The 12,669-nt window shown below is 40.6% G+C and overlaps 1 protein-coding gene across 1 annotated transcript in view; it reads right to left on the bottom strand.

The window, feature by feature from the left end:
* The window catches only part of UBAP2 (ubiquitin associated protein 2), a 113,950-nt gene that overhangs the window by 64,750 nt on the left and 36,531 nt on the right, over positions 1-12,669 (bottom strand). The window contains exons 5-6 of the mRNA XM_050760743.1: positions 5,136-5,289; positions 2,607-2,684 (exon numbers count right to left, since the gene is read on the bottom strand). Coding sequence (XP_050616700.1) covers positions 2,607-2,684; positions 5,136-5,289 — 232 coding nt within the window. The remainder of the gene's footprint in view (positions 1-2,606; positions 2,685-5,135; positions 5,290-12,669) is intronic.

Below are 12,669 nucleotides of genomic sequence, written 5' to 3'. Positions count from 1 at the left end.
ACGAGATAAAGAAACATACAAAAGAAGAAAAGTAACTTAAATACACATTTAAGCCTGACCTACATGGAGAAACCCTACTCTACTGAAAACACAAAATTAGCTGGGCATGGTGGCGCATGCCTGTTATCCCAGCTACTCGGGAGGCTCAGGCAAAAGAATTGCTTGAACACAGGGGGCGGAGGTTGTGATGAGCCAAGATCCCACCATTGCACTCCAGCCAGGGCAACAAGAGCGAAACTCCCGTCTCAAAAATAAAAACAAATAAAAAATAAAAAATAAACAATAAAAATGAAAATAGGTTAGGTGCGGGGGCTTACGCCTTGTAATCCCAGCACTTTGGGAGGCCGAGGCGGGCGGATCACTAGGTCAAGAGATCGAGACCATCCTGGCCAACATGGTGAAACCCCATCTCCATTTAAAAATACAAAAATTAGCTGAGCCTGTAGTCCCAGCTACATGGGAGGCTGAGGCAGGAGAATCGCTTGAATCCTGGAGGAAGAGGTTGCAGTGAGCTGAGATTGCACCAGTGCACTCCAGCCTTGAGACAGAGCAAGACTCTGTCTCTAAATAAGTAAATAAATAAATAAAATGTGTCAGTGAAACCCCATCTCTACTAAAAATACAAAAAATTAGGCAGGCATGGTGGGGCTCGTGCCTATAGCCCCAGCTGCTCAGGAGGCTGAGGTGTAAGAATCACTTGAGCCCAGGATTTCGAGGTTGCAGTAAGTTAAGATCATGTCACCGCACTCCAGGCTGGGCAAGAGTGAGATACTGTCTCTTAAGAGAAAAAAAAAAAAAAACAGTAGACAAAGGATCTAAAAAAACAATACACAAATGGCCAAAAGGTACACAAAAAATGTTCATCATTAAACATCAACAAAATACAAAGAAAACCACAATGAGGTATCATCTTACCCCAGTTAGAACAGCTATTATCAAAAAGACAAAAAGTAGCCTGTAATCCCAACTACTGAGGTGGCTGAGACAGGAAGATTGCCTGAACCCAGGAGTTCAAGACTGCAGTGAGTTATGATCATGCCACTACATCTAATTAATTAAGCAAATTAAACAGATGCTGGTGAAGACACAGGGAAAAGGGAACTCTCATACACTACTGGTGGGAATATAAACTGGTGCAGCCATTTTGGAAAACAGTATGGAGATTTATCAAAAACAAAAAATTGAATTACCATATGATCCACCAATCCCATTACTGGATATTTATACAAAGAAAAGGAAACCAATAGTGCTTCATAGTTGCCAGGTTGGGGTGGCTGTGGCAATTTCTCTTCTTTCTAAATTTTTAACTTTTTACTGATACATAATATTTAAACACATTTATGGGGTACATGTGGTACTTTGCTACATGCAGAGAATACATAATTATCAAGTTGTGGTATTTAGGGTATCCGTTACTATGAGCGTTTATCATTTCTATGTGTTGAGAACTTTTCAAGTCCTCACTTCTAGCTATTTTGAAGTGAAGCACTATTCACAATATTCACAAATACAGAGAATCAACCTAAGTGTTTATCAACAGATGAATGGATTTCAAAAAGTGATAAATTTACACGTTGGAATACTATTCAGTCATAAAAGAATGAAATGATGTCCTCTGGAGCAACATGAATGGACCTGGAAGACACTGTATTAAATAAAATAAACCAGACACAGAAAGACAAATATCACACGTACTCACTCACATGGGAGCTAAAAAAGTTATCTCATGCAGGTAAAGAGTGGAAAGATAGTTACCAGAGGGAGAGAAGGTGATGGGTATAGAGGGTGGGGAATAAAGAGAGATTGGTGGATAGGTTAAAACACAGAAGGAATAAATTCTAGGCCGTGCTCGGTGGCTCATGCCTGTAATCCCACCACTTTGGGAGGATTAGGCGGGTGGATCACTTGAGGCCAGGAGTTTGAGACCAGACTGGTCAACATGGTAAAACCCCATGTCTATCAAAAATACAAAAATTAGCTGGGCATGGTGGAATGCACCTATAGTCCCAGATACTCAGGAGGGTAAGTGGAAGGATTATTTGAGCCCAGGAGGTAGAGGTTGCAGTTAGCTGAGATGGTGCCACTGCACTCCAGCCTGGGTGACAGAGTAAGACCCTGTCCCAAAAAAAGGGAGTAAGTTCTAATGTTCAACAGTAAAGTAAGGTGACTACTTAACAATTACGTATTATACACTTCAAAATAGCTGGAAGTGAGGACTACAGCAAAAAGACTACAACTCACTGAAGGCTCAAATGAACATAGCCTTTTTCAGCAATAAAGTATTTTTAAAGTAAGGTTTTAAAAACCCTATTGCATTGTATTCCAAATGTAATACAATTATAATTTGTCTTTGGTTAGAGCTTTAAGTTTTAAATTATTCATAGAAAGGGCTTTCTCAGCTCATCCAAAAACAACCCTTTGGTTTCTTCAAAACTACGTAACACAAAATAGTTCATTTACGGGCATCAGTAAACAAATGATCAGATTTTAAGACGACCTGCCATTCTTTCAGAACACATTGCTATCCCTAGTCAGAGTCCAGAAAAGCAACCGCCTGCTTCTTCCTCCTAATTGAAAGCATTTTCTTCTCTCTTACTCTAGCTTACCTCTACCTCGGGCTCGCTTGCCGCGATCTGAAGGTTTGTCCACTTGATTGCAATCAATTCCATTTTCTTCACCTCTAACTAGGGGGAAAAGAGCAGAAAAATCAAATTTCCATTTCCAAACCTCTTGTACGTAACCTTACCAAGCACCTATTAAAGGCAAAGAAGGAATGACAAACAGGCTACAATTTAAACAACGGGTTCAGAAACAGGAAAAACAAAAACATAAGTGACTTAAAAACTGAATGAGGTCAGGCACAGTGGCTTACACTTGTAGTTCTAGCACTTGTAATTTCCAGCTGAGGGGGGCAGATCTCTTGAGCTCAAGAGCTTGAGACCAGCCTGGGCGACATACAAAAAAAATACAAAAATTGGCCAGGCGCAATGGCTCATACCTATAATCCCAGCACTTTGGGAGGCTGAGGCAGGCGGATCACTTGAGGCCAGGAGTTTGAGACCAGCCTGGCTAACACAAGGAAACCCCGTCTCTAGCGAAAAATATAAAAATTAGCCGGGTGTGGTGGCGTGTACCTATAGTTCCAGCTACTCGAGAGGCTAAGGCAGGAGATTGCTTGGACCCAATAGGCAGAGGTTGCAGTGAGCCGAGATCTCCTCACTGCACTCCAGTCTGGGCAAGTGAGCAAGACTCTGTCTCAGTAAAAATACAACATATAAAATACAAAAAATATGAAAATCAGCCAGGCGTGATTGTGATGGCGTGCAGCTAGTAGTCCCAGCTACTCAGGAGGCTGAGGTGGGAGGATCACCTGAGCCCAGGGAGGTCAAGGCTGCAGTGAGCTGTGATCACGCCACTGCACTTCAGCCTGGGTGGAAGAGTAAGACCTTGTCTCAAAAAAAGAAGTAAAAAAAAAAAAAAGAGAAAAAGAAATCACATCTTCCTTAATTCACATGAAAATTCTGAAAACAAATTAAAATAACATATTGATTTTTCTTTCTTCTTTGTGGACTTGCTGTGAAGTTTTTGCTTCAAAAAAACTACCTCCATTATGCAACTATGTTAATATATCACAGAATTTGATCATTAGTTACGTTCAAAGCCTGGAAAGGCACAGAATAGCAAAATAGTAATACCAAGGAAACACTGAGTTCTTAGAAAAACTAAAGTGTTAGAATTGGGTTTTTCTAGAATACTAACCGGAAGATGCCAACTCGCAGTCTTTTCTTTTTCTCATCCCTATATTGGCATTAATAGCTCTATATAATACAGAAATTTTATAAACAATATTGGAATGGCTTGCTCCTCTCACCTCTGTCAGAGGTTGACTCACATAAATTCCAGTGAGGCTTTCCTTGGCAACCCACTTACATTTGCCAGACCTCTTCCCATAATTTGCATCTCTCTTTCTGCCTTTGTCTTTCCCTATAACATAATTTCTACATAACACCATTAAAATATATTAATATAAAATATTTTATCTCCTTTATTGTTACATCCCATTTGACCTTCTTTAAAATATAAGTTTTAGAAGGGCAAAGATTTTACCTATTTTATTCAATGCTGCATGCCTATAAAAGTATCCACTACATAGTAGATACTCAATAAATATCGGTGGAATATATGAGACAGCAAGAGTCTCTAGAGTGATATGTTAAATATTTACATTTTATTCTTTCATAACTTAGCTACACTGACACGCTGCCAGAGCAGACAGGGTTGTTTTGCATAAACAGTGACAAAACCTAGAAAACCTAGGTCTAATGGAAATGAGACCTGCCTATGAGAAATCCTGCCTATTCAGCAACTTTTCTCTTAATCTAACTCTTGTCTGCCTATGAGAAATCCTGCCTATTCAGCAACTTTTCTCTTAATCTAACTCTTGTCTGCCTATGAGAAATCCTGCCTATTCAGCAACTTTTCTCTTAATCTAACTCTTGTCTGCCTATGAGAAATCCTGCCTATTCAGCAACTTTTCTCTTAATCTAACTCTTGTCTGCCTATGAGAAATCCTGCCTATTCAGCAACTTTTCCCTTAATCTAACTCTTGTCTGCCTATAAGAAATCCTGCCTATTCAGCAACTTTTCTCTTAATCTAACTCTTGTCTATACCATGAGTCTCTATAAATGGAGAAGAAAAAAACAGCTTTATCTACCTGTAAGTAAATGACCCCTGGCCCCTTCTTTGCCACACACACACAATTCTAAAATTAACGAATGTGTCTGCCTTATAACAGAAGGCAGTCATAAGACACACTACACAACCACCTGCCTATAGCCCAGGTCAATGTTGATATGAAACCACATGGGAGGCTCTTATGAAACTACTCAGGTGCCACTCATTTCTAGTGTTAACTATTAGAACAAATTCTGCATTGAGGAAACAAATTTATGAGCATGCTATGGACTAATCTTTCAGTTGTTCAGAATGTAAGGAAACTCCTACGAAAAAATTTGAGAAAGCTGAGCGCAGTGGCTCATGCCTGTAATTCCAACACTTTGGGAGGCTGAGACAGGAGGGTCACTAGAGACGAAAGAAGAGAAGAGAAAAAACTGAGGAGAAAGTCTGTACTTACATTCTCTGCCACGATTGCCACCTCTTCCTTTCCGGTTGTTGTTTCCACGTCCACGACTTGACTCTTTCTCGCTTTTCTTCTCTCTATTCTCTTTGTTTTCTGAATTTTCTTTTGCAAAATTCTTTTTCTTCCCCCCTACGGTCTCCCATGAAGTCTATCAGAGAGAACGGCTGTTAATCATTTATCATTCCAAGTGTGTATAATTATCAAGGGCACATGCATGTATCTTTCTTTATTATTATTATTATTATTATTTTGAGATGGAGTCTCGCTCTGTCGCCCAGGCTGGAGTGCAGTGGTGTGATCTCGGCTCACTGCAAGCTCCGCCTCCCAAGTTCACGCCATTCTCCTGCCTCAGCCTCCTGAGTAGCTGGGACTACAGGCGCCCGCCACAACGCCCAGCTAATTTTTTGTATTTTTAGTGGAAACAGGGTTTCACCGTGTTAGCCACGATGGTCTCGATCTCCTGACCTCGTGATCCGCCCTCCTCGGCCTCCCAAAATGCTGGGATTACAGGCGTGGGCCACCGCGCCCAGCACATGCATGTATCTTTCAAATCTAACTACCCACAGCCTGCAGCTCACCTGCTTATCATTTATTTCCATATAGTTCTACTTTCTTGATGATAAAGATAACAATCTTCTTGCTAAGCTCCTGTTGCTAAATAATTACAGCTATTAGCTGACCTGACAAAATACTGTACATTTTCCCAACATACAGCCCTTTCCTATGCAAATTTAGGAATACAGTAAATGTCATTTCCCCAAGCTCCTCAGTTATCTCTCTATTAGGCCTTAAATCTACGTATTAATTCAAAGACCACAAAATTACTTAGAATGATGCCCCAAAAGCTCCAGGAATACAACCTTGCCTGTTCCATTATTCAAACTAATTATCTAAAACAATTTAATGGCAGATAAGTAAAATTTTAGCTTGGTTTTGGTGGGCTTTTAAAAATTTTTTAAAGTACTTAAAATTTTAACCTCCAAAGAATTCTTCTAGTGAGAAGTCAAATAATTTATATAACCTCCCTTCTCCACCTCTTCCCGAATGGTGATACCAAACCTAATCATATCATATATATACAAATTGCTGAGAAAAGAAAGATACTACATTCTTGACTATAAGTGGATATAAAAATTATCAAGCAGGGTAGTTACAGAGAAATCCTAAAATTAGCCCAATAGTTTCTATTTACTTATTCATAATCTGCCTTATATCAGAAGGGATTTGAAATGACTCCATCCAAAATTAAGAGTAGCAACTATTTTATGCTTTTTAAAAATCTTATGAAAAAACAAAATTTGACATTGTATATCCAAACTAAACATTAGCACTGGAAATTAATAAACTAAAATTTGGGTGATAAGCTGAATTATTTCCGTAACAGTGGAAGCTAACTTCCAAACACTTTTTTGAAATGGAATATTTGGTCTCTGCAAAGTTCTGATGAACTCACATATTTAATTAGATATAAAATGGATATGAACAAGATATAAATTATTTTCCACCTCTAAGTTTTGATAATGAAGATTGAATATACTGACACCTGATAGTTAAGGTGAAACAATCAGGTATTATCATACAGTTCTGGTGAGCAGGCATCTATTTTAACTTTTCTAGAAGGTTACTTAGCAATAGTACCTCAAAATTTTATTTTTTTTGAGACAGAGTCTCACTCTGTCACCCAGACTGGAGTGCAATGGCGCGATCTCGGCTCACTGCAACCTCCACCTCCTGGGAACAAGCAATAACTCCTGTCTCAGCCTACCGAGTAGCTGGGATTACAGGCATACACCACCACACCTAGCGAATTTTTGTAATTTTAGTAGAGACGGGGTTTCACCATGTTGGCCAGGCTGCTGTCGAACTCCTGACGTCAGGTGATCCACCTACCTTGGCCTCCCAAAGTACTGGTATTACAGGCGTAAGCCACTGCGCTTGGCCTAGTACCCAAATTTTATTTGGTGCATACTCTTTCAACCCAGCAATTCTACTTCTAGGCCCTTATTCAGATAAAATAATGTGTCCAAGCACACTGGCTCATGCCTGTAATCCCAGCACGTTGGGAGTCCAAGGCAGGCAGATCACTTGAAGCCAGGAGTTGGAGACTATCCTGGCCAACATGGTGAAACTCCATCTCTACTAAAAATATAAAAATTAGCTGGGAGTGGTGGCAGGCACCTGTAATCCCAGCTACTCGGGAGGGTGAGGCAGGAGAATCACTTGAACCTGGAAGGCTTGATCCTAGGAGGTGGAGGCTTCAGTGAGCCAAGATCATACCACTTCTCTCCAGCCTGGGTGACAGAGCGAGACTCTGTCTCAATTACAATAACGTAATAATTGTTCAAACATTTACGTGCGGACAAAATGATCAACAGCATAAAAGGAGGGGAGGGGGATTCCCAAAATATCAAGTTCAGGAGACTAAGTAGTCTAGCGTATCCATAAATGGGGCAGTACACAGCCATTTTACCAGTTATATAGGTACATACAGGAAGAGGTCCTTGATAGAAAAAGCAAGCTATCAGCAAACAGCATATAAAATTACATTTTTTAGTTCAAATAGAAGCCTATGTACTTACTAAAGGAAGTGGTATAAGTCATTATCTAAGTGAGGATGTTTAATTTGATGTAATCTTATATTTTTCTGTAATTACTTTCTAATTAAACAATAAAGCTTATCTATGCCAGAGAAAATAATGCCCATACTGCACAAACTCAATTTATTATGTTTGCTAATATGAAAATACGAGACAACTGTGTAAAACAGAATCCAGTCCTCTTAGGTTATAATACAAAAAGTAAATTCCAGAGGTCCTGGAAAAATCATCCCAGAAGAGTTGGCATAAAGTGTATGTATACACAATGTATATCTTTACACAGCCTCGCCTAAAGGTACTCTATCTTTATAAAGGGGCCAACTGTCTTTGTAAAACACCTGAGAAACACTTTACCCCACTTCATATAGCAAATGATACCCCGGCCAGGCGCAGTGGCTCACACCTGTAATCCCAGCACTTTGGGAGCCCAGGGTGGGCAGATCATGAGGTCAGGAGTTCCAGACCGACCTGGCCAACATAGTGAAACTCCATCTTTACTAAACATACAAAAATTAGCAGCCAAGCGCAGTGGCTCACACCTGTAATCCCAGCACTTTGGGAGGCTGAGGCGGGCAGATCACTTGAGGTAGGGAATTCAAGACCAGCGTGACCAACATGGAGAAATCCCATCTCTACTAAAAATACAAAATTAGCCGGGCGTGGTGGCGCATGCCTGTGATCCCAGCTACTTGGGAGGCTGAAGTGGGAGAATCGCTTGAACCCGGGAGGCAGAAGGTTGCGGTGAGCCAAGATATTATACTCCAGCCTGGGCAACATGAGCAAAACTCCATCTCAAAAAAAAAAAAAAAAAAATTAGCCAGGCATGGTGGCAGACGTCTGTAATTCCCAGCTACTCAGGAGGCTGAGGCAGGAGAACTGCTTGAACCTGGGAGGCAGAGGTTGAGGTTGCAGTGAGCTGAGATCATGCCAATGCACTCCAGCCTGGGTGACAGAGCAAGACTCCATCTCAAAAAAATAAAAATAAAAATAAAGACACCCTCCCCGTCCTGCTGCCCCTCAAGCAAAGTCTTGGTTTATGAGATCTACAAAGACAACTTATTGAGGGTGGCAAATAGGGAAAAGAACCTTTAAGAAGCAATCTTTACAATACCATAGTAACTGCTAAAAAGATTACTGTGTATTTTGCAGAAGTCTGCAAAGCATGCACACATGCATACTTTGAAAAGTCAACCAAGTAATTATAGAGGATTTCCAAGAGAATTTCTGGCAACCTCTGTTATCGGTATTTTGCTACTTGTAGAATGGGTCTGAAGAAAAAGAGGAGAGGTCCTCCCAGTCACCATGTAATAATCAGAACAGCAGTCTTCAAAGCCAGCTAGTTCAAAAATTACTCTCCCACCACTTTGCCTTTGCCAAAAACTACCAACACAAACAACTTACTAAAAACAGTAAGTACATTAATGCAAGAGACTAATACTTCAAAACAATTTTGTCACACCAACCAAACGTTATGATGAAACAAAAAGTTCAGTACTTGTGTTCAATATCTTCCTTTGTGACAGATATACTTACATAAGAAAAAATAAACTTAACCTTAAAAATATAACAGACGATTCCACTTAATACCTTTTCCAAGTGATAATTTTGTTTCAGAAGACTTTGGCACAGAGGAAGGTTAGAATCGTTTGCCTTCATGCTCTTGCTCCTAGCAACATCACAGTGTTTATATTCTGTCAACTCTACTCCAATTAACTCTATCTCAGTCAAGGGAAGATAATCAAAGCCATTTAGCCATGGGTGCTGCAGACGGCAACCAGGTAAGAGATGAGGCAAACAGTATGAGAGACAAGATGTACCAGAGAATGGTCCTCAACAAACCAGGGTTTCAAAGACTTCCTCCAGCCTGAGCAACATAGAAACACAGAGAGACTCTATCTCTACAAAATATAAAAATAATTAGCCAAGTGTAGTGGCATGTGCCTGTGGTCTCGGCTACTCGGCAGGCTGGAGGATGGCATAAGCCCGGGAGGTCAAGGCTGCAGTGAACCATGATGGCACCACTCTACTCTAACCTGGGCAATGGAGTGAGACCCTGTCTTAATAAAAAAACCCCTAAACACCAAACAACTAAAACAAAGACTTTCCCTCTACTTCTGTATTTCCCCCACAGCCCACTCAGCCCCGAACAAGTGTATTCTTTCACAACTATAGTCAGAACTTCATCTGCTATTTTCTTATCTTTGAAGAAAACAAAAGTCAGATATAGCCCACACTATAAAATTGTTCAAGAGGTAACCAAAAAGACATTCACGAAAAATTCAGCTTTACTTTTTTTTTTTTTTTTTGAGACCAAGTCTCGCACTGTCACCCAGGCTGGAGTGCAATGCCGCAATCTCGGCTCACTGCAACCTCCGCTTCCTGGGTTCAAGCGATTCTCCTGCCTCAGTTGCCTGAGAGGCTGGGATTACAGGCGCCCACCACCACACTTGGCTAAGTATCTTTAGTAGACATGGGGTTTTGCCATGTTGGCCAGGCTGGTCTCGAACTCCTGACCTTGTGATCCACCCACCTCGGCTTCCCAAAGTGCCGGGATTACAGGTGTGAGCCACCGTGCCCAGTCAGCCTTACTTTCTAATACATAGCCTAGAAGCACCTCCTTCAGGTTCTCTCCCAAATGAGGAGGGGGTGTTAAAACTCAAAACAGAAAGAGAAAACTGGACATTTAAGACTTAAAAATTCACCTAACTACCAGAGAAAAGGAATTAAATCTGCTGCAGCTAAAGGAAAGGCAACAAAAATTAGTGTCCGGACTTACCTGTGCCATAAAAAGATCCAAAAAGATCCCCTCCAGTGAACAATTTGGATTATTTTATTCCCAAAGATGTTTCTTTTTCTTTTTTTTTTTTTATTAAATGAAGAGGGCAGTTAGGCTCTTCAGTTCACTTTGAAAATAACTGAAAGCCATGCTCTGCTGTATCCATTAGCAATAAGGTAAACAGATCCTCCATATTTTGCAAAACCCAGGATACTTATTCCCAAGTCAGTAAACCAAAATTATTCAAAATTTTAATTTATCATTTAACATGGTTTTCCCCCCCAAAAAAATCACAAATTTAGTGGCTTGTCTTGTGTATCAGTGTTCTCTTACATGGAATTTTACCAACAATTACTGCTACATTCAAACAGTGAAATCTTTTCCACATTAGTTAATTTTTACTGTAAAAGAATTCATTCTCTTTGTTTCACATCAACTAAAAATACAGTCATTTTAGCTTTCAGTTTCTCACAGTTCAGTTTTGTATTTCTTGTACCTAATGCAGCATGACCCTAAAATGAGACTTCAATTAAATCTGAACACTGACATGGTCAGTTTGTTTGTTTTAAATTTTCCAAGGAAAAGCAGTTATTGATGTGTTCATCTTTGTATCCTCTTTTAGGTGAGTCATTATTTGTTTTAATCTACTCTAAAATAGTTTCCTCAATTTAAGAAATATAAACACAGGCCAGGTGTGGTGGCTCACACCTATAATCCCAACACTTTGGGAGGCCGAGGCGGGTGGATCACCTGAGGTCAGGAGTTCGAGATCAGTCTGGCCAACATGGCAAAACCCTGTCTCTACCAAAAATACAAAATTAGCCAGATGTGGTGGCGCATGTCTGTAGTACTAGCTACCTGGGAGGCCGGGGCAAAAGAATCACTTGAACCCAGGAGACGAAGGTTGTACTGAGTCAAGATCGCACTACTGCACTCCAGCCTGGGTGACAGAGTGAAGTTCCGTCTCAAAAAATAAAAATAAAAATAAATAAATATATATATATAAACTATATTATATAATATTTAAATATAAATACATACACACAGAGAGCATAGTTTTAGGGCTGACAAGTGCCTGGTGTAGCTTTAGCTGCATCCTTCTTAAAATCCAAGGCCTGAGCTCATGAGCCTGCAAGCTCACCAAACTTAACCCAATATTCAAAAAAAAAAAAAAAAAAAAAAAAAAAGGCCAGGCCAGGCATGGTGGCTCACACCTGTAATCCCAGCACTTTGGGAGGCCGGTGGGCAGATCGCGAGGTCAGGAGATCGAGACCATCATGGCTAACACGGTGAAACCCCGTCTCTATTAAAAATACAAAAAACTTAACCGGGCGAGGTGGCGGGTATCTGTAGTCCCAGCTACTTGGGACGCTGAGGCAGGAGAATGGTGTGAACCCAGGAGGCGGAGCTTGCAGTGATCCGAGATCAAGCCACTGCACTCCAGCCTGGGTGACAGAGTGAGACTCTGTCTCAAAAAAATAAAATTAAAGGCCGGGCGCGGTGGCTCAAGCCTGTAATCCCAGCACTTTGGGAGGCCGAGACGGGCGGATCACGAGGTCAGGAGATCGAGACCATCCTGACTAACATGGTGAAACCCCGTCTCTACTAAAAAAATTCAAAAAAAACTAGCCGGGCGAGGTGGTGGGCTCCTGTAGTCCCAGCTACTCGGGAGGCTGAGGCAGGAGAACGGTGTCAACCCGGGAGGCGGAGCTTGCAGCGAGCCGAGATCCCGCCACTGCACTCCAGCCTGGGCGACAGAGCAAGACTCCGTCTCAAAAAAAAAAAAAGAAAAAAAAAATTAAAATAAAATAAAATAAAACAAAACAAAATTAAAAAATAAAGAAAACTTAATATTCCACATAAGCAAATACATATACCAGCAATTCTGGTTTTCTGTTATGCTAGAGATGTAAGAAGTAATTAGAGGTGAGGACTGAGATGAAGAAACATAAGCAACAGAGCCAAGAGATGCTTTTCAGGTGAGGGTGGTGAAAATACACACAGGTCCAGAGATTTTTGGAAACTGTAAGGCTGGAGTAGATCACCAAGTTCTCCTTCAAGTCTTCAGATTCTATGACTTCATGAAGAAACCATACATAACAAAAACAGTCTTTTCAGGTAATCGTTCTTTCTGGAACTTAAAACAAATATGGAA

This window comes from Macaca thibetana, chromosome 15 (genome assembly GCF_024542745.1).
Source record: "Macaca thibetana thibetana isolate TM-01 chromosome 15, ASM2454274v1, whole genome shotgun sequence".
Classification (NCBI taxonomy): domain Eukaryota; kingdom Metazoa; phylum Chordata; class Mammalia; order Primates; family Cercopithecidae; genus Macaca; species Macaca thibetana.
The sequence above is the reverse complement of the archived record's forward strand: the minus strand, read 5'-3'. Positions and strand labels throughout refer to the sequence as shown.